Below are 25,014 nucleotides of genomic sequence, written 5' to 3'. Positions count from 1 at the left end.
AGGGTCTGCGTGCTGGCAGCATTTCAGTTTTACTTATGCACACACGTACAAACCAACCCTGGCTCTAGCAACAGCATAGTAAGGAAACAAAGCAGAATGGGCTGGGTTCTATAAATACATCCGTGAGCAAGAGGAGTTACAGCCAGAAGTGCTGCAGCAGAAACAAATGTAACTCATCTGTCACCTGGTGAGCACGGAGAATTGTTGCTCAACTGCACGCACGTGGCTGCCAGCACCTGTCCAGGAGCTGTGAGTAGCTGGGGCACAGCTATTGGAAGAGGAGTTAATTTAAGATTTCCTGTTTTCTTTGAATTAGTCTAAGTCACTTTTCCCTAATTTCTCACCGATTTTAGTGTCGTTTGCTAACTAACATAAACTGCAACCAAACACAACTCAGGAATGTGGAAGGTTTGGGATTCTTCTCCCCAGAAAAACTGACAAATCCCATCCAGGATTCTTTCTGACCATTTGATTCTTTCTCTCCATTTGCACCACAGCAAACACCTTTCTCTTTCCCTGTGTGCCTCTTCAAACCAACCTCCGTGCAGTGCTGCAGGGGGAGCAGCACAAGCTGCAGCTCCATCACAGCCAGCACTGCAGCTTCTGTTGGTGTGATGAACGCAGCTCTATTCAGTTACCCCTGATTGCCCTTCTGACTGAACAGTGCTGGACAAACAGCAGTCAGAAAACCACCATTATGGCAAGTCACAACGCCTGCTCCTACCACCGACTGGATGGCAGCTGGAGACAGAAACCCACCCATTTCTAAGCAGCAGACAGCTGCAAATCTCTGCTACCAGGGAAAAGTCCCAGGTCAAGGCAAGGAGCAGAACGCTCATTTATTGTGTACACTATATACACAGCCTACACGTACTTTCACTGTACAGCAGTCATGCAGACTCCAGGCCAGGTTTGTACCTGGGGGGGGGGGAGGCAAATGGGCATGGGCCTGCAGTTGGGCCGCACTGCCCACCCCTCCACCACGCAGGATTCTGTACGACGAGAGAGGAATTCATCTCACATCAAAATCACACCTTTAGCCAAAGGGGTCAGAAGAACCATCAGCACAGCAGATCTGAAAAATAGGTTTTATTTTTAACCAGTGGTATTGTGACATCTTATCCGGCATAACCAACTTCAACAAAACTCACGGATAGAAAGAAAATAGCAGATCTGTTCTTTGAAGTGCATCCTCCTGTTCAGGCTGCAGGCAGCTGAACAGCACCGCACTGCAGGCAGGAGCTCCCTCAAGCAGGGCTGTGAATGAAAGCTTCCCACTCGCACACAGACGCACAATGTCTATATTAATAAAAATCTTGAGCAGTATTTCCGCATGGAATCACACTTGTAGCATCTACACATAAAATGGCTGATAAAAATCATCCTGCTGTAGGTTTACAGAGTCTATCTACATTTTTTTTTTTTTCCCGTTTGAATACTCGGACTGCTTGTCCAGCAGGGAGGTTTTGTCGCTATTTTGTTGGTCTGAACTGAGCGTTATCACAGAGCACGAAGTCCCTCTTCACCTCACCCCAGCCTTCAGTTTGACCTGAAGAGATCACTGGAAAGTAGCCTAGCAAGAATTGATGGCTTCGTTTTTCTTGTGTCCCATCCCTTTGTGCTGCCTCTTCAGACACGTGGTAAAAATACTACAAACAGTTCCTCTCCATCCCGTAAGTAACAAGAATGCAAAACACTGCAAAGCCCTTCTCCTCACATACACAGCTGCTGTGTTGCATGCACAGGACACCTGCAACTGATAAATGTCTAGAAATGTCTCCTCCCCAAGGCCTACAATCAGGATCCTGAGATCCATAGCACAGTAATAGCACAGAGCAACACAGAAAGAGCCCCTCCTGCCAGTACTTAACTGGGCATTAAACTCACATGGAGTCCTGTAAAACATCAATACTTCTGTCGTGTTTGTATCCTAACACACTCCCCTCTCCCATTTCCTCACAACGAGATCAACCTGCTAACAAGCAGCCAAGAAGCTCTTATCTGTGAAGGTAAAAAAAAGAATCCTCTAGTTGGTTTTATATTATATAAATACCTACATAGACAGCAACAGGGAGAACGTGTTTTTATGCATGCTTGTTTCTTTGCTTTGGATTCCAACATCTTTAGGAAAAAAAAAACAATTTCAGGAAATAACTTAAATTCTGGCACAAGATGCCACAGTTGTTTCTTCAAAGAACATTTTTTACGCTTGATCTCACAAGATGCCCTCCATCCCAATCTCTCATCTGAAGCCAGAAGACCAGAACAAAGGGAAAGGTGCATTCCTATGCTTCATGTTTTACCCTTTTCTTGTCAGTCTCCACACTGTCAGGTATTTCACGCTGAGCTGCAGCACAAGAGAAAGGAAGCTGTGACTTTGTGGCACTGGCTGAGGTACTGGGTGAACAGTTCACTGATGATTTAACTGCCCCAGTGCTACCCCTACAATGTAACAATGAACACCAAGCAGCTCTACATGCGCATACAGCTATGACATGCAAGAACACCCCACCTTTTAAGGAACAAGATAAACGAATGTGGCTAGCAAGAATTTTTTCCAGCCTCCGTCTCCTGGGAGCTAATGCTGAGAAACCACACAACTGGAGGAGGGGAAGAGGGAAAAAATACAGAATACCCAATCCAAGGAGAGGCTGTTGCCTCGGAAAGTTATTTCCTGAATACACAGAGTTCACGCCTGGCTGTCTGGGAGCCTTCACCCTGAAAAACAGCAGGGCCAGACACCTCCACTCCAGACTTCCTTCCCACTCCTTCTCCATTCATTTAAGGCACAAACATATTTACAGTTTCATACAAAATCTTCTCACGTTCCAATAGACAGTTGTCAGAAAGCCTGTACATTCTCCTGTACCAGGAAGATCTGGATGTAAAATCAGCCACCTAGCATCATGGAGCAAGGACATCTCCCAACCCTACCTTCGCTCCCGAAGAAAACAGAGGGCTCTCTAAGCCTATGAACCAGCTTTCCCTTATTTTGAGGTTAGTTAGTTGAAGAACAACTGCTAAATGGCAACAACTGTGTCCAAACTTTGAATGTCACCTTCCCTTCCTCACCCCAGCAGCACAAACTGGTTGAACGCTTCCTGTGGAAGGATGAGAGCGGTCACAACAGGTCTTCAGAGGCTTGCCCCAGGCTGTACACAGAACACAAGAGAGCATGCAGCATGTTTACATAGACTCAGCTTTCCTCCCTCCCCCCACCCTCCCCAATTCAACACACACAAATCCCTTCCACCAAGGAGAATATTGTTGTGGCGAGGCACTTGAACGATAGTTGGAGAGTCCCTAGGAAAGGCCTTCCCCTCACAGTGAAGCAGGACAAAGAGAAGAGCGCAGTTTCTCAGGACTCCATCTCCTCTTGGTCAAGCGGCGGTGGCACAAAGCTGATTACTTCATCGTAAGTCAGGCCTGGTGGGAAAAGTGTCAGAAACTTAACAGAGTACAAACACCCCTTGTGCTGAAAGTCTTAAACTTACATAATGGATAAACCATCTCAGAAGCTAAGAGGCAAAACAAGATACTTCCAGAGCACTAATGTGTCAATACAACTGAAAAACCTGTAAGCAACCATGGCACCCTATGTGCTTGTATGCATACAGTAGGAGTTACCAAGGACTCTGCTACTTACATGCACACACAGCAGGTGTCAGATTCACTCCGTACAGGACGTGAGAAAACAAGTGCCCGCATTACTCTATCAGTTTCCTTTGTGCCCCTAACTATCACGGCTTAATCAAACTGCAGCTCGTGGAATGGATCACAAAGGAACCAGGTTGGCTCTCTCCTGCTCCCCAAACTCACTTTTCCATTCCTCAATCTCAAGCTCTCTGCTTTCAAAAGACTGGTCGTAGGGGTCTGCCACTGGTTCATCATCTGGGTCGTGATACTGAGCAAAGTAGGCGTGAGCCAATGCTTCTGCTGCAGTGATTCGTTTGTCTGTATCCAGCACCAACATCTTCTCTAGCAAGTCCACAGCTGAAAAATCACCAAAAGAAAGAATTTTACATAGCGAGCCGCGTGACGTCCTGAAATGCAAGCTTATAAAAAAATCCACAAGGTATGTGAGGAAACTAATTTCTCTGGAGCCCCCCCATGACACACAGCCTCTTCCCTCACACATTACAGTCCGTACATACTTTGTCAGCTTTGAAAGATGTGTGCATCTCTGCTCTGAACAACTGCTGCAGCTTCATGAAAAGTGCTAAGTTCAGCTTTGGGAAGGGCCCATTCAGGAGTCAAGCCTTACCTAATGGATTGGCACCGATAAACACATTTTCAAAGTTCATTTTCGGCATGTAAGATAAAGACTGAATGTAGTTTCTCGCCTGCAGAAATAAATAGTCTGTTAAGTATAATACCACCCAGCCACCAAAACAGCACATTTCAATCATCCTGAAGCACTGCTTATTATGGTCTGTCTCCCTTCTTTGCCTCCTCTGTACTCATCCTGATTCTTACTAAGCCCATCGGCGCTATCCCTTCCCAACTAAAGGCCACTCAGGACAGTGAAGCAAGAGCTGACATTACTTGAGGTTCATGCAAGACTGGGAAGCAAAGAGATGCAGAGCTGCCTGCCTCAGAGTGCTGATGAGGCTGCGCGCAGTTGGTGTCTGCTGGTAAGCCACGCATTTCACACATTGCAAAACCAACTCACATCCAGGTTCTCCTGAGTCTCAGAAGTCTGTGGTTGATTATGCACTGTCCAATCTCAAGTCTTCACTTAGTACAAGAATGTTGCTGAAGAACAGGTAGTTAATGGCCCCCCCATGCTGCATGCAAGCCTATCATTTTCAGAGGCAGAGAACACTGTGTGGTGACTTGCCCTGCAAACCACCCCCTCATCAGCTCAGGGCTCACCTCATGGCTGGGCATCCTGTTAATGAGATATGCAGGGGGCGTTCCCGTCAGACGCATGATCTGCTGAAGCTGGTTAATATCTAAGTGCCTCGTCAAGGGCTTTGTTAAAAACAGTGCAAAAACCATTTTAAACAGAAAATAGCTGCATACAAAGCATCTCTTCTGCAAACCACAAGGCACAAGCTAAACGGGCAGGGTCTAGTACTTCTTTTTTCCCCAAATACTTGTGAAAGCTTAGCAAATGCACAACTGAACACTTAAGGCAATGTAGAGTTACTGATCAGTTGGTAACATTATCAGTACAGAAATGAAGTATTTCTGTCTGCCAAAGCAGCACTGCACTACAAGGTTGCTTTCACAATTCCCAGCCACCACAGCAGACATATCATCTGGCTGAATATATTCCTCAGAAAGCTTTCCTAGGCTGCTGCAGCTACAAAAAGCCTCAGGAAAAATGAACAAAAATAAAAAAATTTAAAAAATCTTATCCCACACACCTGGTTAACCTGGTTATCAGTTTGTTTTTTTTTTTTCTTTCTTCCTGCAGAGAAAGTATTTAAGTTCCTTGTGGTGCATAGTGAAAGCAGCTTACAACTGACACCTCCTAACAGCTTTGAATGCACTTTGATACGTGGAAGATGTGACAGAAGGCAATAAATACAAAATTAGCAAAACAGTAGCATTGCATAAGATGAGAGTTAGTTGATGTCAGTGATCAGGATGGAGAAAGTAAGAGGATACTAAAGTAGTGCAGCAGAGAAACAAAGAATTTGTTCCAGTGACACATTAAAGGCCTTCAAATACTTCATAGTTTTTCTATCTCCATAGAGTGGAAAAAACAGTAGAGTAGTTGAAATGGTACTTTATTGATTTATTAAGTAAACTCATTATTTGAACCTAGCTAAGAGCAATTTTTATTACACAGCATTAAAAGAAGTCACTTCAATCTTACATATACAAGCTAATCTTCTGCTTAACCTGGTCAGCCTTTAAAGCTGCTCTCTCTGATTAATCTGCTGCACTTAAAATACCTCAATACCCCCCATCAGAGTCCTCAGGGCCAGTTTGCAGGCCCCCAGAGTCCTGGGTTAATAATTTCTACCCTTCTAAGAGACACCCCAGTGCTTTTTTCAATTAATGGGACATTCAAGACATTTTCCAACTAATTCAGACTTGCACAGAAATGTACATCCAGGCTGACCTCACACCCAGTGTTTACTGTCAGCATTACATGAGAGAACACAAGACGTAGCACAGAATAATCTTACTGTTCTACTCATCCTGCTCATCCCCCGCTACTTCACAGACACAGCAGTGAGTGACTTGCTGAAGTACACTGCCAGCTGCCTGGAAACAAGCTCACTGCCCACTGCAGATTGACCTGCACCATTATACCAGTCTCTGCTCTAACATTTATGCACGTCACCTTCAGAAACATTTAACATTAAACATGATTTAATTCTGTCTTTGCAGCAGTTCTCAACCCAGGACTGAAATAACAGTACAGCTGAACACAGAGGTCACCCTTCAGCAAGGAAGTTTGTGATTCTCCTGACAAAGGGACCCCACACACACAGAAATGCCTAAAAGGCACTTTAGATCTGGTGGTACAAAACCAAAGGCAGTTGCAGCAATGTTTCAGACATTAATCGTGCTACAGAAGGGACTGTGCACGTTTAGGATAACACACTGCCCTCTTTCCGTCTCCCTCACCAGAAAGATCCTTGGTATGCAATCTGGAGAGATAACAACTGAGGGAAGCCTCAAGTTCTTTGCCATGAGAAATACTTCCCCAGCAGCACCTGATTGTACTACGGATCACAGAGCATAAACCCACAAACTGGGGGAAAAAAAAAGTCATGAAGCAGTAAAAAGAGAAGAAGGAATAAAGAAATTATACCACAGGCAGAGTTAAGAGGAGAGAGAGCAGATACAAGCAGCGTATGAACTCAAAGCCATCCAGAATAAAGGAAAACAACAGAAGAGAGATCCCAACACATACTACAGACAGACTACGAGAGGGCAACACAGAAACTTGGGACTTCCGAAAGGGCAGATATTACAATCAAAGTGTCAACTCACAGACTCTGAGGAGATTTTCTTCAAAAGCTCAGGCCCTGGGGTTCCAACGAGTCTCAAAATGAGCTTCAACTGATCAATATCTAATGATGGACCATAAAGGAAAATGCTGGGACAAATCAAAATGAAAAGCGCAAAACATCAGCTTCATAATGTTGGTGTCTGCCAAGACCTCAACTGAAAAGCTGTTTTATTTTATCATTCCTCCTAGAAAAAATAAAAACAAGTGCCCACTTATAACATCTCTGTCCGCATCAAACAGGTTGAACAATTTGACTACAAATGAATGTACTGCATGCACTGTGCTGGTCACGGCACCCCTACCCACAGTGAAGCAGACATCAAAGTGTTCTGCCCCACTGGCAGCTCAGCTCACACAGTTGCCTTTGCAGCCCCCCACCAACAGCAGCAGTTAGCAGGATTAGGCCGCGTTAGTGACAAACAAAGTGAAGCAGAAGGTTGAAGAGGGTAGGCACTAACATTAAGAAAGCAAAGGCCTTTTGCGATCACCTTCCAAGACATTTCAGCCACTTTCTTGCTTCCTAAGCTATGTAAGAGACCAGGCTCAGCCCATCACCGACAGCTCTGGTGCAGCACCCCCAGACCCCTTGGCTGGGTGAGGGCTCTGCAGCACCAACGGGCAGAGGGGGCTCAGGTGTAAAGCCTCTATGGAGCGGGCTCCTGACTCATAGCACTGAAGATGCAAAGAATGACTGACCCTGAACAGAGCCTCCATGAGGCAGTGCACAATTCTGAGCTGTTCTCTTATAAAGGCAAGAAAATGCTGTCACATATCCCGAATACTAAACACATACTTGATAAGAAAACATACAAAACTAGGTCTAAAACTCCAGATAATAAGGAAATAAGATCTTTCAAAAGCCGTTAAAAGGATAATCCCTTTTCTCTGAATAAACCTCCATGCAGCCCTTCAAATGCTACCTGCGATTCCAGACCGTAACATTTAATGTTTGCCCTCAAAATTACATTACACTCATCATACTTCTTCAATGGGAACAATCTATCCACGAGACAATATCTGTTCCCAGGATGAAAGCCTCCTTGATGTTTTCAGATACAGTTGCCACTCCTTCTTCAAACATCTAATTCACATATGGAAAGAGCTCTACATTTGCTTCCAAAATTGCCTGATGGTGAAGGAATTCTACTTATATAAAAGCACCCTGCCAAGAGACTGTTACTTAGAAATGCTGGGGCAGGTTTCTGTTTGCTTGTTTTGTTGTTGTGTTTTTAAACACACTGAAGTTCCTGCGATAATGGCAAACTGTACATGAAGGAAATCACCAACACTTCAACATCAGGAGATAAAGGTTTTAGCAATCTCTGTCTAAAAGTTCACATAATGTTAAAGGCCCTGGGAGAAGTGCTTGGTCAGAACACTTGAACTAATTTCCCGGCTACCCAGCAGCATGGCCAGCCCTCACCTACTCAAACCCTAAAAAGCTATTAGTAAATCCAATGTATCTATCTGGATTTAACTCAGCTGCTGAACACATTATTAACAATTAAATCAATATACCTACTGATGCAGGAGAATGAGCAGACTAAAATTAGCTTGTTTAAATTGGCTTTTCCTTATTGCCACTTAGAACAGCCTCATTAGCTTTTACTGACTCTTGTGCAAGAAACAGTTGTGCAAGCACAGGACTGCCAACGCACCTCCGATGTTACACTGCATACTTGGCTTCAGTATTTGTGTTCTTTAAAAGGTGTTTAATGTATCAGGCATGACAGCAGCACTGTTGCTCATTTTGCTGTCGGCTCTTCCCAGAGGACAGCATGCTATAGGAAGATATGGTGTATTACACATTGGTGTCTTCTCAGACAGACAAGAAAACACAGAATGTGTGATCCACACAGCCACAGGCATGCCAAAACCAAACCACTGCATCTAGTTGAACATCTGCCACTATAACCTGCTGAACTACAGGGCCTACAGCATTCCAGTAAGCATAAGCAACTGCAGACAAGAAAACCAACTTAGGAGATAAAAAACAAATTAAAAAAGCATGTGAATGGAGAAGAAAAATAGAGCATGCAAATCCTGAATGCCATCACTGTGGTACACCCACAAATGATAAGTCTCAGTGACTCTGGAACTTAGAAAACCATCTTCCATCCTCTGTCAGCAGCAGGCAGAATAAGACTATGAGCTTTTCCAGGCAAAGCCACGGTCGAAAGTTGGTGCAGCTGCCACCACAAGGCAAAGCCAAGATGCACCAGAGGAATGTGTCATTTCAGACTAGCTGGTTATAATGGTGTTCCCACACTACTGAGCAGATCTGTATATATATTTACATTCTTCAGAGTTAGTTAGAACACAGCCAACTGAAAATATACAGAAAAATAAAGTTGGCTAAGCCAGAACAGAACATTTTTTTTATTTGTGTGTTATCATTTTAACACGAGTTGAATTGTCGAGGTCCACTTGCCTACTTATCTGTATGAACCATTCACATTGCAAGAGCTGTAAAAAAAACAATAAATTCAGAACATAGACAGATACAAGAGCACCAGAAAAGAAGCCTCCAGCTATGCCTGGCATTAAAATCCCAAGGGACTGATTCTTATTATCTCAGTTTTTTGCCTCCAGTCTTCCCACAGCCCTGCTCCCCACCCTCACCTCCTTGCTGAGATGTTACCAATACTAGAAATTTATCTTTCACACAAATGTTTCCATTCACAGACCACAAAGGAAGGACTCAGCTTACATTCAAGGCTAAGTTAGAAATATTGTAATAATTTTGCAGTGGCATAACCATCACGTGCACATTGAAGATCATTTCTGAATACATCTTTGTACTTACCGGAGAAAACAAACCCATTACAAGCACTGGGTGCTTTGCTAGGCAGTGCAAAAAATGCCCAATGGACTGTAAGTAACATCACATCACCTCTGCCCAACCCTTGGTGAGAGGAACCAATATTTCAAACACAGAAACACTCAAACAGGAAGAGGATTGTCCTAAGCATGCTGAAGACAGCCTGTTTTCTCTTTCATTTTGTAAATGTGAAGCTATATAGTTCAGAAAAATCACTACTGTGAGACCAAAAAGCAACAAGATTATCCATTTTCGGTCACTCTAATTGCTTTTAGACATCAGATCTGCAGTGAAAGCTGATACCTTGCTGCCTTTCCAGATCTTCTAAGTGTTACATGCACAAACATGACTCCCCTGATGTTCTAACCTCAGGAGCAAACAGCATGCACATGACTTGAGTTTGCATGATAGTTCCCCACTTCTAAGAACTACAATACTACAAAATTCCACCAACAGTGGAAAAGGATTGAGCCTGTTTTTTCTTATCACAAATGTTACCATTTACAAAAGAAGTTCAGCATTCAATGTAAAGAATCGCACACATCCTCAAGGAGACAGAAATCAGCCAACAATTCTAATCTGACAAAGCAAGTCATTCAGAACTTATTTTCCGTTACCTTGCATTGTGAGTGTTATTATCTATTCCAGCGCGAGAACAGAACAGTTATCTGCCAAGCATGAGAATTTTTCTCAATTCATCAAGAATACACTGTGAAGCATTTCTCACATGTTACCAATCCTACCAGGAAATGGTTTATTTGCAAGTATCAAGACCTTTTTAAATGTAAAATGCCACTGTCACTGGGGTGCAATGGCGTCAGTATTGAAAGGTCTTAGCAGGTACAGCAATTTTTTATTCTTTTTCCTCTCAAAGAAAAATCTGCTTATACCAAATTAGACATGCTAAGTCAGCTGGTAGAAATAAGGCAACTCTTTCTGTGCTACTTTACCACCTTCCATGTTAGCTCTGCTTCTACTCTCAACAACAGGAAAAGACACCAAAGAGAAATAAACAGAGGAGCACAGAGAGTTCAACAAATTAAAGAAAAAAAAGTTTATAAGATGGGCATAAAAAGAAGAGAACGATGAAGCCAGAACATACTGAAAAGGGAGATGGGACTGTTAAAGCTGGAATGAGAGTTGTTCCCTCTTCCATAAAGTTCTGGAACCTGGATGTTTTTCAGAAGTGACACGGTACACAGAAGGCCAGCACTTCCAACACCAGTTTGTTTTTTTTTTTAATCAAATCTATTTAATAATTTCTGATATTTATAAACTATCCATGGTTATAAGAATTGAGTTCAATAAAGGGTGGGCAATAGTATTACCTTTCACAAAGAAACCCCACCTTTTATGCAATGAAAAATAATGGCAGAAGTAAATTATCTCTGTAGGTTTGTTCTATGTAGAACTGGCATCAAGTCTCAGTTCTGATCTCCAGTGGAATGAAGTGACCACCCCCCAGAGATGTGCCAGTGTCCCACCAAGTTCCCCCTGATGCCATAGAAAATGATTTTGAAAAGATTTTTTTCTTGTGTTTTCATGTCAGTACAAGCATGTGATGAAAGAAAGCTACAGTCTGCTTACATGCAAGCACAGCAGTAGAACCTAAACATTTCAGAGCAGTTTGGGATGAGGTCCCTGGCACTGAAGTCTGCAAATGCACTGCTTTCATATCATACCAACAGGATACAGAAGAGGGGCTTCCCATTTCCTACAAACATGAAACATGAGAGGAATTAACAGCACAGACAACTCCAAGCAGTTATTTTCCTATGAACTCAAAAAGAGATGGACTCAAATTTAAAAGAAATTCACTCCCAGAAATGATCAACTCTAGTAATGCTAACAGAAATAAACAGTAATAGATTTGCCTCCCTGCACACTGCAATGACTCCACATGCAGCAAAATTGAGAACTCCATCATACTGTGAGTAGAAGAAGCCATACGTTAGTTAGAAACAAAGAGGAAAAATAAATAAATAAATAACCATCACCCAACCAAACAACACAAAACTCATTTCCTTGGGAAGCACATCAAAGAGAAAACCTCTAAATTCCAGTTTGGAAATCATGTCACTTGTAAAGGATACGGTCTGTACCAGGGAACAACGTTCTTCCAGTCAACAGTTCAGCCATAATGCATCCCACTGACCAAATATCAACTGAACAAAATAAAATAAATAAAATCGTAAGGCAGAAAAATGAAGTCTCAATAAAATCACTCTATCCAACAATTACAACCGCTGTTACACTTCAGTAATCTCACGGTGTTGAAACAACCTGAGGTTGCAAGGAAACTGGCACTGCTCATTAACCACTTTGAGTAAGACTTTTCCCAATGCTGACAAGATAGACAACTTTTCCTTCCAGAATGTATTGTGCATTGGACACCAAAGAGCTATGGAGGCATCTACATAATCAAGGAAGAAATCTGTTAAAGATAGCTATAAGGAATGAATCTGGTCTTACATAAATGCCACCTGAACAACCACCAACTCCTACATTACAGACAAGACAGGCCCATGTACACACAGGAGGAAAAGACAAAACACAGAATCAGTGAGGTCTGAAATTAGAACAGCATGTTATTTGTATTGACTAGTAAGCATTCATGTACTAGAAAAAATCTGCCCTTTCTTTCCCTTACTGTGCTTGATCTGAAAGCATTCTTTTATTCACAGGGAATAACGGTGCGCTGCTGGGAAGCCACTCAAACCAGAGGAGGACGTGATGAAAAAGAAGTGGCTAAGAAGAAAGGGACACTTCTATGCATCTTTAGCATTTCTGTACTCCATAATCACAGACATTTTTAAAATGCATTTCCAGCAGCTTTCTAGTAAGGCACCGTCTTTCTCACCTAGATACATTCTATTCACTTACTTTAAAAGTAGTTGTGCTAGGAAAAGGGGTAAGTAGTGACAAGATTGCTCCAAGTGCAGTTTCAAAGGTTGAAGTTTAAGGAAGCGTTGTAAACACTATCATAATAGTTCATACCTTAGATATGAGATTGTGGTTTTAAAACTAATTTGCGTCTTACTTCTTTTAATCACTGAAGTGTAATTAGTGTAACTGTCAATTTACACAATCAAATGGAACAGAACATGAACCTTCCCTGAACCTCCCCACAAGGAACTCAGGAACCAAGAAGCCTTTTATTAGTAAAATGGATCACCTGTCTGGTTGTAATGCATCCAGTTCAGCATGATCTCAGGAGCCCTGTACCACCGGGTAGCCACGTACCCAGTCATTTCATCATCCGTGTGTCGAGCCAAGCCAAAATCCAGGATCTACATAATAAAAACAACAAAAAAGACATCCGCCTATTACTGCAGTGGTACCACGTCCGGCTGTTTGCTCCTTACAGCTTCCAAGTCTTGCACTGAGTGGAGGACAGGTGGCGCAACCACAACAAAACTAAATTTCATGACTTGTTAAAAGGCGAGAACAGCACAGCACTCCATCAGCATCACACCCAGATATCTCGTCTCTGAAAATAGCAAAAAGTCCAAACCACAGCTATTAACTGCTTATTCTCAGATTGATTTAACAACAAAAACAAACAAAACACATGAACACACAGAAGAGAGATGCTTTTATATAAGCATCTTCACAACATTTTATGACTGAGAAGGACACAACTAGCTTGTTTCACTGAAGTATTTCCATGAAAAATCACTTTGCACCCTTAATTTCAAGGAAGATTCAGACAGCATTCACTTGGATCACAGTCAAACAAGTCATATGCCATGACTGTCTTACCTTTAGCTCACAGTCTTCATTTACAGCTAAGTTACTAGGTTTTAAATCCTAAAAAAAATAATAAAAAAATAAAAATTAAACAGCATCAGCATTAATGGCTGTATATATGCTGTTGTAAAAGTCTGAATTAGATTAAAATTTAAAGTCCGGTAGAAAAAAATCAATTATCTTTGTGGCTTTCAACATCAATTCTCCATATTCAAAAAAATAATTTTATCCCAGAACCAGCTCTATCCTGTGCTGTCTGCAGAGGTGCAGAATACAAGCAAAAATGCATGTTTATGTACCTACAGGACTTGCGTTAGTGGTGTAATAATTAACAGCGAACTTATTCCACAAAGAGACAAGCCAAACAGAGGTAGGAGAAGAAATTAATGATCAGGAGAACCATCACTATCCTCTACTGTTCTACAGAAATAATTCTCAGACAATTTCTCCTTAATTCAACAGAGGCTACACTGTAAGATTCTATGTTACATTTTTTAAAGACATTTTGTCCAGTATAGGAAGTAATCTTAGGGTAAATACTTACTCTGTGTATTATGTCAGCTGAATGGATGTACTGTAAAGCAAAATGACAAATATGACATACAACAGCTCAAACAGCCTTCTTCTCATTTCCTCACTAGACAACACTGTCCTATCCCACCCTTGTCTGCAGGAGGAACCAAGTACAGCATCAATAGAGCTTGCAAGTACATCAGTGTTTCACCTTCAGTCTCCCCTTAGGAAAACCCACAAGCGCTACTGCCAGGAGTGGAACAATGTAAGAAAACCAAACTGAAGACAGAGATGAGGTAGATTAAAGTAAAGCACACATCATGACTTTCTAGACTTTGTCCACAGGAACATATCTATGTATCTTCTGAAGTTGTACACAGCTTTATGGATACGCCAAAGAGGTATGAAAGGAAAAAAAACAATAACAGGTTATCCTACAATACTTAGGAACATTAAGGAAGCCCCTCTGTGTATTCGTATGAAACTGTGAGGATGTGACATTCATCGACAAGCTCCAATTCCTGCTGAGGAGCTATCAGCATTCAGGCAACACAGGAGCAGGTACCTTCAGCCCCCGAAGAATCTGGTATATGAGGAACTGCACGTGGTCATCTGTGAGTTTCTGGCATTTCACAATATTGTTTAGATCTGCTCCCATGAGGTGTGTCACCAAGTACCTATCAACAAAAGGAAACACAGGCTATGAAGCAATCCCTTCAACACGATTAGCATAAGAATTTCTTACAAAGCTCCTGTAGCACAGCAGCCTCCTGAGCATTTTACTGAATAAAATATAAATCATAGCTCATTAAATAAAGTAGCAGATCAGTGCGCTAATTCCCACAGCACTGGCCAATAAAACAAGCTGGAAGAGTCCATTAGCATGGGGCGTCTCAGTAATTTGTGCTGAATTTCACAGCTGATTCAAAATAATGACAAATCAAGGCAGCAAAATTCCTACAATAGCCTGGGAAAGGAAGGGAGATGCAAAAGACTTTTCTTGCAATCTCCAGAGAAGTTACCTACACATCATTGAATTCTTCCAGAGACTTGGCAGGGGTGAACACATCCAGCAAGCCGATCACCTGGAAAAACAAAGTGAAAAAGTCACGAAAAACATTAATCATCTGAATGATACAGTCAGTAAGGTCCTTTGTGGAACAGAAACTACTCCTTCCAACAGATGTTTCATTTCCAACTATATGAATCATTTGGATGTAAGCGAATGAGTATTTGTACAAGGTCAGAAACAAGCATTCAAATACTAAGTTAAAAAAAAAAAAAAAAAAAAAGATAGTCAAAATATACAGCTGTCTTTTACACCAACCATCTACTTACAACATCAAGCAGGAGCCACAGCAAGCCAAGGCAATAAAAGGCAAGTGTCAGCACTGGTTAAAAATACCTTATTTAAAACCCAGCTGAAGTTTGGTGAGTAAATAAATGGATGAGCAAACACGAGGCAGAAATCAGTTTGCTTCCTGCTAGGTTCTTAGTTGTGCTGTTGACTATATACTAGATCAGCAGCAGGAGACTTTTTTTCACTCGCACTGAGTAATAGCTAGAGGAAGGAAACCACCAATAATCTCTGCTGAAAGCAACAAATAATGTCTACACTGGAAAATAAGAAGTGAAATGAGTCTCAAAAACAGCATGCTGCATCACAGAGCCAAATTTCACTAAGAGCTGAGAGCTTCACACTGCCATTTATATCTGCTGCCCTAAGAGTCTCCACTCTACCCCTCATTTTCACAGCTAAGCTGTTCCAGCAGTGGAGAGCAAAAGGGAACGTATGTGTTACCTCATGGAAATGCACAATTATACCTCATCACTCTGTAGGCAATAAGGAATAGGTCATGGACATTTCATTTGGAAAACAATCCATCTGGTCCATAAAATTGTTTGAATTTCCACTGAGATTTGCTTTTAAAACTTATTATCCTTCTCTTAACAGCACAGCATTACTTAGGATTATGAAATAAAGATACAGACTCCTTCCTCCTATTTTAGGCTTGCATCTCACCTGCCTTGGATTCATTCACATCACACACATTTCAGTAACTTCAGCAGTGGTTCAAACATACATATTAAACAAAGTGTTGGATGCCAACATTCCCTTTCAGCACATATTAATACCATCAATTGCAATTGTTAAGGATGACAAAATCAACCTTTTACCATTAACATCCATGCTTCAAAATAACTCCTATGCTTTCTTTGCTCTGTGGACTTCTCCATGCCAACGTTTACAAAAATTATGCAACATTATCCTCCCAGTTTAGCAGTAAAAAAAAACCAAAAACTGACCTTGTTACCAAGATTTCCATTTCCTCCCTTACCATTTCCATCTTGCTACAGTGTAAAGCACACTACTGAACTATCCATATATTTCTCACTGACTAGTTTCACACACAAATGCAATTACTCTGTAGCACAACACTGACAGTTCTAACCATACTGGTCATCCCCAGACCAAGAATCAGTTCCTGAATTTCTGCACTCCCCTTCAATTTTAGGTTGTTAACTTCTTCATACAACACTAAAGTTGACTCTCACACCTGCTCAGTACTCTGCCTTATGTAAGCTAATGAGGCCTCCTGGAGCCTGAACATATAACAGAACCATGCTTGACTGCTCCACAGGCCGATTTATTTGTTCAAGATCAACACAATCAGTCTAGATATAGAACAGAAAACCATCCCTGCTCAAGATCCTTGAAACATTGTACCTACCACATTTGCTGAAGTGTTCTACGTCATGTAAAGCAGGGTATTTTACTTCCAAACTGAGATCTGAATAGACAGCTCGCTTGAACTAACCAGCCTACCTGAACTGGCTCTGAGCATCTTCACATCTGCAAGATTTTAAACCACACCCAGATAAAAATCCCACAGACAGCAGTATGATGAACTGACAGTAAACACTTCTATATACAAAAAAATTCTAACAATATAATCTTATCTCCTACTCTCAAAGCTACACATGCACTTCACAACACTATTCAAAAGTATTAACGAACACCAGACACAGAGCTGCTGTAGCACCAGGCTAATTCCCACTGTGGAACCATAGAATCATAGAAATCTAACCCAATTAGCTCAGACAGAATGGATCAATGTGCTGATGCAGAGATACATCTAAACACATTCTCCAAACAGTTCCAGAGCAAAGCTTTGAATATATTTCTGGTATGAGAAAAGGTAGAGAAAAAAAAAAACCTCAGGGGGATGGATATTAAGCAGGATCGATGGATGGCTGCCTCTGTTACTCAGATAACAGCATCACATAGAGGCACTGAGGAAGTACTGCTGAGTTCAGGCTGTGCGTGCACTAAAAGGTCCAATTACATCAGCCACACTGTCAACACAAACAAGATTCAAGCAATACCATCTGCTTGCTGTGGCAGTAAGAAGCCACGGCACAAAACCACCACTGCCACAAAAGAAGTTCTGATCCGACCATTCAGGGAGAAGCTCCCATCAAAATTGGGCTTGCTTGTTGCGTTAAAAACACTAGGCTTGCTCAGTCCACTTCTAAATCAGTATTTCCCTTCTGCTACATTGGAGTTCACTTGTACAAAAATTAAGAGCCTTCCTTTTCTCTTGATGCTGACAGCTCTAAAGAAGGCAAGATAATTTTTGCTCAATTGCAGGCAATATTTTCTCTGAACAGCATGCGATATAAATATGCCAGTGTGTTAATGCCACAAACACAAAGAACTGCTCAAGTGGTTTCTACAGCAAATGGAAGTTAAACAGAAAAAAATGATTAGACAGCATATAGCATAGCTTAGTATAAGCATTCATGGTCTGTGTTGTTGAAATGGATGGCTTACAAGAACAGATGTCTGATATCTTCCCCTCCCCTTTTTTATTCCTGTTCATCTACAGGAATCTAGTGAACAACTGCTCCAACCCTTTCTGACATGATGACACAAAGCAAGAAAGAAAGCCTTCCATCACGATTCACTGTCTACTGCAAGCTATGTACTTACTATCTGAAAAACCTGTGCAATCAGCCTGGAATGCAATCACACCAGGTAGCCCAGCTTCTCATATAATCTCCTTCTACTTACATTTTCATGTTTCATGTGCTTCAGTAGCCGTAGTTCTCGGTAGGTCCTTTTGGCATGGATGATAGACTGAAATGGTCGGGACAGCTTCTTTACAGCCACTCGCAACCCAGTTTTTGTGTCAAAGGCAGAACTACAACAAAGAGTAATCAAATAGTCAAAATGAATCACTTATAAACACCCTCAAATCCATTTAGCAACTACAAATAGAGGCTGCGCAGGCACTGAGTCACACAGCCGATTCCATTTCTCCCTCTCCACCACCAATAACATCCAGGCTTCCTGGCCTGCAACCTGGCTGCAAATTCCCACACACAGATATAAATGCTGGGTTTTACTGATAGCGTTTCTAAGATGAATGTTGTTCACCTACTTAGGAGAAAATAGTATCTTCAAAAAGTAATTTTGCAGAAAGAAAAGTTAAAAATGATTATGATTCTTCTGCCTAGAACACAGTTACCATTTTAAATGTAAACAAGGCAATGAAACTCTGGAGAGAGGAAGAATACTTGTAAATGCTACTCGTATTCTTAAACCTATTTGCAAAAGTACACTTCATTACAACATTATCTGCTGTGCTCGAGATGCCATCTTTCATGGCTTTAAGCCCATACAAAAATCCATGCCTGCTGCTAGGAACAGTCACTGATGATGGGCGTTCATCTCACCTGAAGGTGAAATCAAACCTCACAGGCATATCACACCCAATCCTGAGTGCTTGCTACAAAAAAACACAGATGCACAAGTGAAACTTCACTGCACATTACTAAACTTTTCAGAAACATTAAAATAGTAACCCTTATAACACATAAAACCTAATGCCAATGATGTGATAACTTGTTATGCCTCCACGTAATTGCTTTGTACTCCAACGTCTGACAAAATTCAGAAGTAAAGCCCAATACTTGTGAAACAATGAAAGCTTTAAGCACTAGAAGAAAGCTGACAATCCTGATTTGCTGCACAGAACCTTCCAGAGCTCAGGGCTGCGTATTTAGAGACCTAAGTAAAAGCAGGCACTTAGCTGGCAATCAAACTGCTCTTCTTGTCTTCAATGCTGTTATCTGAAACTAGCTCTGGTTTGTCAAAAAGGAAGGAGGAGCAGAAAGAGGATGTGAAATTGAGGTTATGTTGATCCAAGATCACAAACGTGGGGAAAGGGTAGAAGTGAGAAAGTTGGAGAAGAACAACATCTGTTGAGTCTCCTGCAGCCCGACACAGGGCAGGCTCCCAATGCACAGCGCCTTTGATCAGCAGGGAGGGACAAGGAAAGCTTACAAGGAAAGGAAATCTACAAGCACAAAATGCAAAGCAGTTCAGCTAGCAAGCCCAAAACCAATCACAAAAGCAGTTCTAGAACAAACTCACAATTGCACAGACAAAAAAAAAAAAAAAAAGCTAACTGAAAAGAAATTAATATCAATTCACTTGCAGAAATACAACTTATCTCAAAGTTGCAGTTTCCAAGGAACTTGTTGTATTCTCATTACAAGAACTAAGGATAGAAAATGAAACACAAATTTGCTTCTACCAACAGCAACCCCTCCCTAAAATCCTGCAAGGGAATGGGAAAACCTCCACGTGGGACAGAAAAGGGCATCTCCTTCTGTGTAAGAGATACCTGTACACACCGCACAAGGAATTTTTGGGAAGAGATATGAAGATGGAGCTAGAAGGAAGATCACAGGAGCACCAAATTGCCATAGCTGAATTACTGGAGCTGCTCCATATCGTCTACAAGAATGCCCATTAGTAATCACCTCACCCAGCCTGCACATATGGAAAATACAATTACATGCTCATCTTCTAATCTTGCTTTCAAATGATCTACATTAAGTTTCCACAAATCAGTACAAATGAGTACTTCAGATACTACAGCTTGAGAATACAGAACACTGTTTTTTTTAGATAAAGTTCCACATACACTGCTTTGCAATATGCAGTTGTATCTAATTCACACCAACTGGATGACAATACTCAAGGTGTTTTCTGGGTTCAGCACAAAAGTAAGGTCAGCCACCTTCATTCAGTCCAGGCTGTTGTGAATTAGTCACGAATCTCAACCAGCTGCCAAGTGCCTCAGGTGCAAAAGGCAACGTGCTCCATCCTTTTTTCATCTCGCAAAGAAGGGATCTCCTGCTCATCCCCACAGCTACCACCTCTACAGCCAAATTTCCCTCCCAATTTCCACCTTATTCTTTTTAGAGAATATTTCAGAACCACCAGTTGTAATGCCAACTCTTGAGAGACCAAGGGAAATTTTGTTTCATCTGATTTTCCAAGGACATAAGGACTTGTTATGGGGATCATAACAAGTTACTGGTCTGCTGCAGAAGATTTCTAATCTGCAAGAAGAACTGCAGCCAGCAGAGCTGAAAACTATTCAGCCAGCACAGTGACACTGTACACAAGCTCAGGAGAGAAAATATCACATTGGTGCACATTCACAATCTAGAGTTACTCTTCAAGTCAAAAGAATTCTATGCTTGGTCATATTTGAGGCCTAAAACCCGCTTCCCTACAGATCCAGGCATGGTTTTAACAAGTACAGAACACAGAGCTATGCAACAGCTGTCAGCTGGGAAAGCACTTTACAACACCCGAAGCTGCTTTTCATCACAGCTGTACCACGCTTTTAAAACAGCTGCATTACACCCATTGTACTTCAGCTACAAAAGACCAACTGGGAAAAAACTGCAAGATCCACAAATCCAAATCTCTTCTAAAACAAGATCAACATGAATCCAAAATCACAGCTTCCATGTTTTATAACTCATTACACAGCACATGAACAGCCCCTAAATGACCTACAACTGCAACCCTGAGTTAACCTGAGCAAATCCAGAGAATAAGAGACAGAATAAGAATTAGAGAACCAGCGATTCAGTTTATACCTTAGATATAACATTTGCAATAGTCTGAGAACTGTAAGTACACGCAAAATTACTTAAGAATCCAAGGTACCAAGATGTTCGATAACCAGAATAATCATTTCAGCGTGAAGGTTATTTTGTTAAGCAGCATGCTGCTCACGGCTAGTGTCAGTGTAAAGATGTGCTCACAGAACCATTTCAGTGGTACCCTTGGAGTTCATTCATGCATCCCCATTACAGACAGAAAAGCACAGTTCTTCACACCTGTTAGTTTATCAGTAAAACCAGAGACTTCTGAGATGACTCTGCACATGTATTTCTGTAATTCACCCTCAACTTCATATGATATGAAGTTATAAATCCCCCTCTGCTGTTTTAGATTCTCCTTCCATAAATTTTGCAATACAAAACTCCCTGTAGGAAACACAAGCTCACCCTCATTTCATTTCTTAACACACCAAGTTTCCAGCAGCCTTCCCTTCCAAGCTTTGCTTCCTGCTTTTCTATGCATGCCCGCTGCTGGCTGACCTTCCTTCCTTTCCCATGTTCTGACACCTGTGTGGCTGCTCCCTCCCACTCACAATGCGGCAATTCTTTTTGCACACCTGGCTGGAGAAGCTGGTACCCCTCCTGTGCACAGAGGCATTGCACATCTTAATAATTGATTACTAAGCCTAAGGTCACACACTGGACAAAAAAAGGTACACAGAGGAACTGCTGCCAAAAAGGTGATATTTAGGTTTATTTCAATGCCTCGTGGTTGATGGTTTAAGATGTCTGAAACCCATTGCATTCTTCTGTCAGCTTTTAAGCAGGGGAATCACCTCAGTAGCTTCATCACACCCAGGACATTCAGTCAGTGTTGGTACAACTATGGAGGGGAGGAGCAGATCCCTCAGTTTTCTAACAACTCTGTAGCCTGACAGCCTGCAAACAGGAGAAGCTGAAGGACCCTTATGCAAGATTACGTAAGACTTAGCAGTTTCCTCTCCAAAAGAAACAGCAGAGTCTGCAAAGCTAAAACGTTATTGTACAGAAATAACTGTTGGGGAAACAAATTAAAAAATAAAATAAAATAAAAATAAAAATCAATAAAATAAACTGCTTGGAGCACACCAAATTTGCCTTCACATTTTATAAGCTAATTGCAACAAGCATCAGAGCACCCATTTGCTTACAAAGGGTGAACTAATGCTGCCTGCAGACACCAGCAGCTGCCAACCCCCTGCTGAACCACAACTCACTGCTCACCCATCCCAGGCAGCCCAGCAGCTCCCACTGCAAGATGCTGCACCAACCCCTCTCTCACACACAGTATGCAGGACTGACATTTCAGTAACCCGCATGTTTTAGTGCAGACCTTGTTACTGATTTAGACAGAATTCTTGTAATGCAGAAGACTTAGATGAATACGCAAAACTCCGGCAAGAAGGCATTATCACTTCACACAACAGATGTCACTGCAATTGTTAACATGGCTTAGTGATGAATGATCTGAGAGTCCATATAGACATTTCTCGGCATTTTAGCACCAAAGCCCTACTTTAATTTCCACATATTTTCAGTTAAAAAAAAAAAAACAAAAAAACTGAAAAATACCTGAGCTGGCTGTTTGAACATCCTCACCGTGCACCAGAAGACACAAGAACACTTACTCCAACACTAAGGACACGCTCTGGCTGCCTGCATAGAACAACATTCTCCATCCACTGACTGCAAAAACTTCAGTCAGGACTTTCTACCACGGTGCTCCAAGTTGAGATGGACATTTAAAGCAGACTGCAGCAGACACTGCACAGTCTAATTGATTCATTTGCAGGCTTAATTCTTTTGTTAATTTTTCCTCCACTTTCTAGAAAGTCCCCCTTTTTATATCTCTCATCTGGACACCTAAATAAAGTGTATCATTATGTTCTAATCTAACAGTGCTGTAGACATACAGGAGTGTATTTATACACTCTGTTTAAGGCTGATTAAAGCCCTGCAGTTCACTGTCCCAAAACAGAGGGCACTTCAAACTCCAAGTCTGAAACAAAGACAGGAACATCTTCCCAGAGCAGGAGAAGGAAGAGGGAAGAATCTCTCTAAAGGAAAAGAGTGGAACAAGCCATGCTAGGAATGCCCTCAATGCCACACATCACTGTCTGGAGCTTTACATTACGAAGTTAATTATACATGCACACTATTACTTGTCTGTCTGAGCAGTACTTCTTCAGAAAGATGTTTTTGGTAGGACACAAAGAAAACCCTGAAAAAAGCTATGCTAAGATGCACATGCCGTACATCTGAAATTGCTTCCAAAGCAGAGCTGATCCATCCAGGCCGAACACAGTTGCACAATCTTTGAAAGTTCGGAGGCAGCATTACAGGAAATTCATGATGCAAAGTCTTCAGTAATTGGTTGTGAAAACAAACATTGGAAGCATTAAGTACACAACAGACCATGGGTAGGTGGAGAACAGAAGAGGAACGGGCTGCATGCACTGCATAAGGCCGGCCTGAATACAGCAGATATGGAGTAAATCCACTTCCTATTGCACCGAGGGAGTTATGTAACCACAGCAGCTAAAGGGGCATTTATCAGCTGGGGCACTGAGCCCTTTCTTTCACCAGAACTAAACCCTTTAATTATTAAAAAACTGACTAAATCAGAAGATATACTGGCTACCCGTGGTACTGTAACTGGTTAGGCTCTGTCTTCTATGACATACAAGCATTTACATACTTGGGACACGGCAGTTTTAAGAAACGTGTTATTTCAGCAGAGGTTCCTGACAGCAGAACAGGAGAGAACTTGACTTCTTTAAAACTGCAGCACACACAAAGCAACTCCTTTTTCTGATAGAGGTCAGCATGCATTGCTCCTTAAAATATAAATGACAGTCATGGTATAAACTTGTACATTATGTTAACGAAAAAAATAGGCACGCCTGCTCCGAGACAGAAGCAGAACAGATGTACAGTTGTTACACACCCGTATGAGAACTCGGATCACACTGACAGAGCAAAAAACATCGTTTAGCAGCCTATGCTGCTATATAAACCTCTAAGCGACTGCTCAAGTCGGAACGTCAATCCAGACACAACCTCATCTTTACGATTAAGCGATGTCATCAGCCCCACTGATTTACATTTCACGATCCAATACATTTTTGCAGAGAAATCCCAAGCGGTGCACGCGATGCAACGAGGCAAGCATTAAAAACCGAGCACAGCTCCGAGCTCTCCTTATTCCCGCACGCTGACCCCAGGCTTTGCTCCTGCAGGCAGCGCACGCCGCGCTCACCGCACACAGCCGCTAAAATGGCTCTTGCAGCCCCTGCCAGGCGTCGGGGACGCAGCAGCTCCCTGCAGCCCCCGGCTCATAATCCATCCTCCGGGTCGAGAAGGAAACTGAGCCAGCAGAGCTCTGCGGAGCTCGGGGCCTTGCCAGCCCGCATCCTCTCCACCCCCACCTCCCAACTGCGAGAAGGCACCGCGAAATATGCCCAAATGAGATCACGCCGGGGGCTGGGACGCGATTATCTTCCCCTGCAAAAATGTCCCGGTGCCACCTGCCCTATGCTGCAATGCTCGGGGCTGCCGGCTGCGGCGGAGGGAGAACGGCGCGGAGCGGCGCCCGGGGCCGAGCGGTGCCCGGGGAAGAACCCGGCCCGGAGTCACCCCCAGCCGCCACTCACCAGACGGAGCCGTAGGCCCCGGACCCGACCGGGGAGAGGTTTTGGTAGCGCTCGGGCACCTCCCACACCGTCTTGTTGAGCTCCTGGCGGTAAAACTTGGGCCGCTCCTGAGACATCTCGGCTGCGGAGCCCACCCCGCCCGGCCCGGCGGGAGGGGGCGGCGGTGCCCGCGGCTGCGGCAGCACCTCCAGCTGCGGCAGCAGAGCTCCCTCCCTCCTTCCCTCCCTCCTTCCTTCCTTCCTTCCTCCTCCCCTCCCTTCTTCCTTCCTCCCTTCTCCCCGCCTCGCTCCTCCCACGCCGCCCCTTCACACCACCCTCTCCTCACACCG

General features: G+C 42.6%; 1 protein-coding gene across 19 annotated transcripts; it reads right to left on the bottom strand.

Annotated features, from left to right (window-relative positions):
• Window positions 1–1,074: 1,074 nt before the first annotated feature.
• On the bottom strand, window positions 1,075–24,931 carry MAPK14 (mitogen-activated protein kinase 14). Of its 19 annotated transcripts, none has more exons than XM_085527062.1 (13): window positions 24,686–24,931; window positions 18,136–18,265; window positions 15,087–15,145; window positions 14,626–14,737; window positions 14,092–14,121; window positions 13,560–13,607; window positions 12,973–13,087; window positions 11,891–11,962; window positions 6,958–7,037; window positions 4,876–4,974; window positions 4,265–4,343; window positions 3,820–3,993; window positions 1,075–3,426 (listed from the first exon to the last, which is right to left on the bottom strand). In XM_085527062.1, exons 1-13 carry the CDS (start codon window positions 24,799–24,801, stop codon window positions 3,359–3,361), a joined length of 1,182 nt encoding a protein of 393 aa, XP_085383188.1. In that variant the 5' UTR covers window positions 24,802–24,931; the 3' UTR covers window positions 1,075–3,358. The 19 variants fall into 19 exon arrangements, 11 of the variants coding, with proteins under 11 accessions (XP_085383188.1, XP_085383187.1, XP_085383192.1 ...); XM_085527061.1 differs by lacking the exon at window positions 24,686–24,931 and adding an exon at window positions 23,731–23,881; XM_085527066.1 differs by lacking the exon at window positions 24,686–24,931 and adding an exon at window positions 18,801–18,844.
• Between the last annotated feature and the right edge of the window lie 83 nt (window positions 24,932–25,014).

Source organism: Coturnix japonica, chromosome 38 (genome assembly GCF_054131305.1).
Source record: "Coturnix japonica strain WE chromosome 38, WE-NBRP24, whole genome shotgun sequence".
In the NCBI taxonomy this organism is placed as follows: Eukaryota; Metazoa; Chordata; class Aves; order Galliformes; family Phasianidae; genus Coturnix; species Coturnix japonica.
Note: the sequence above shows the minus strand (reverse complement) of the source record. Positions and strands in the feature narration are given on the sequence as shown.

Excerpts from the sequence above, each read along its gene's own strand:
- MAPK14 (XM_085527061.1), bottom strand. The coding sequence starts at position 23,864 with ATGCATGCTGACCTCTATCAGAAAAAGGAGTTGCTTTGTGTGTGCTGC. Across the intron at positions 13,608-14,091 it reads CAGCTGACATAATACACAGA|GATTTAAAACCTAGTAACTT; the intron begins GTAAGTATTTAC and ends TATTTTTTTTAG. Across the intron at positions 11,963-12,972 it reads GATGCATTACAACCAGACAG|TTGATATTTGGTCAGTGGGA; the intron begins GTGATCCATTTT and ends TATTTTGTTCAG.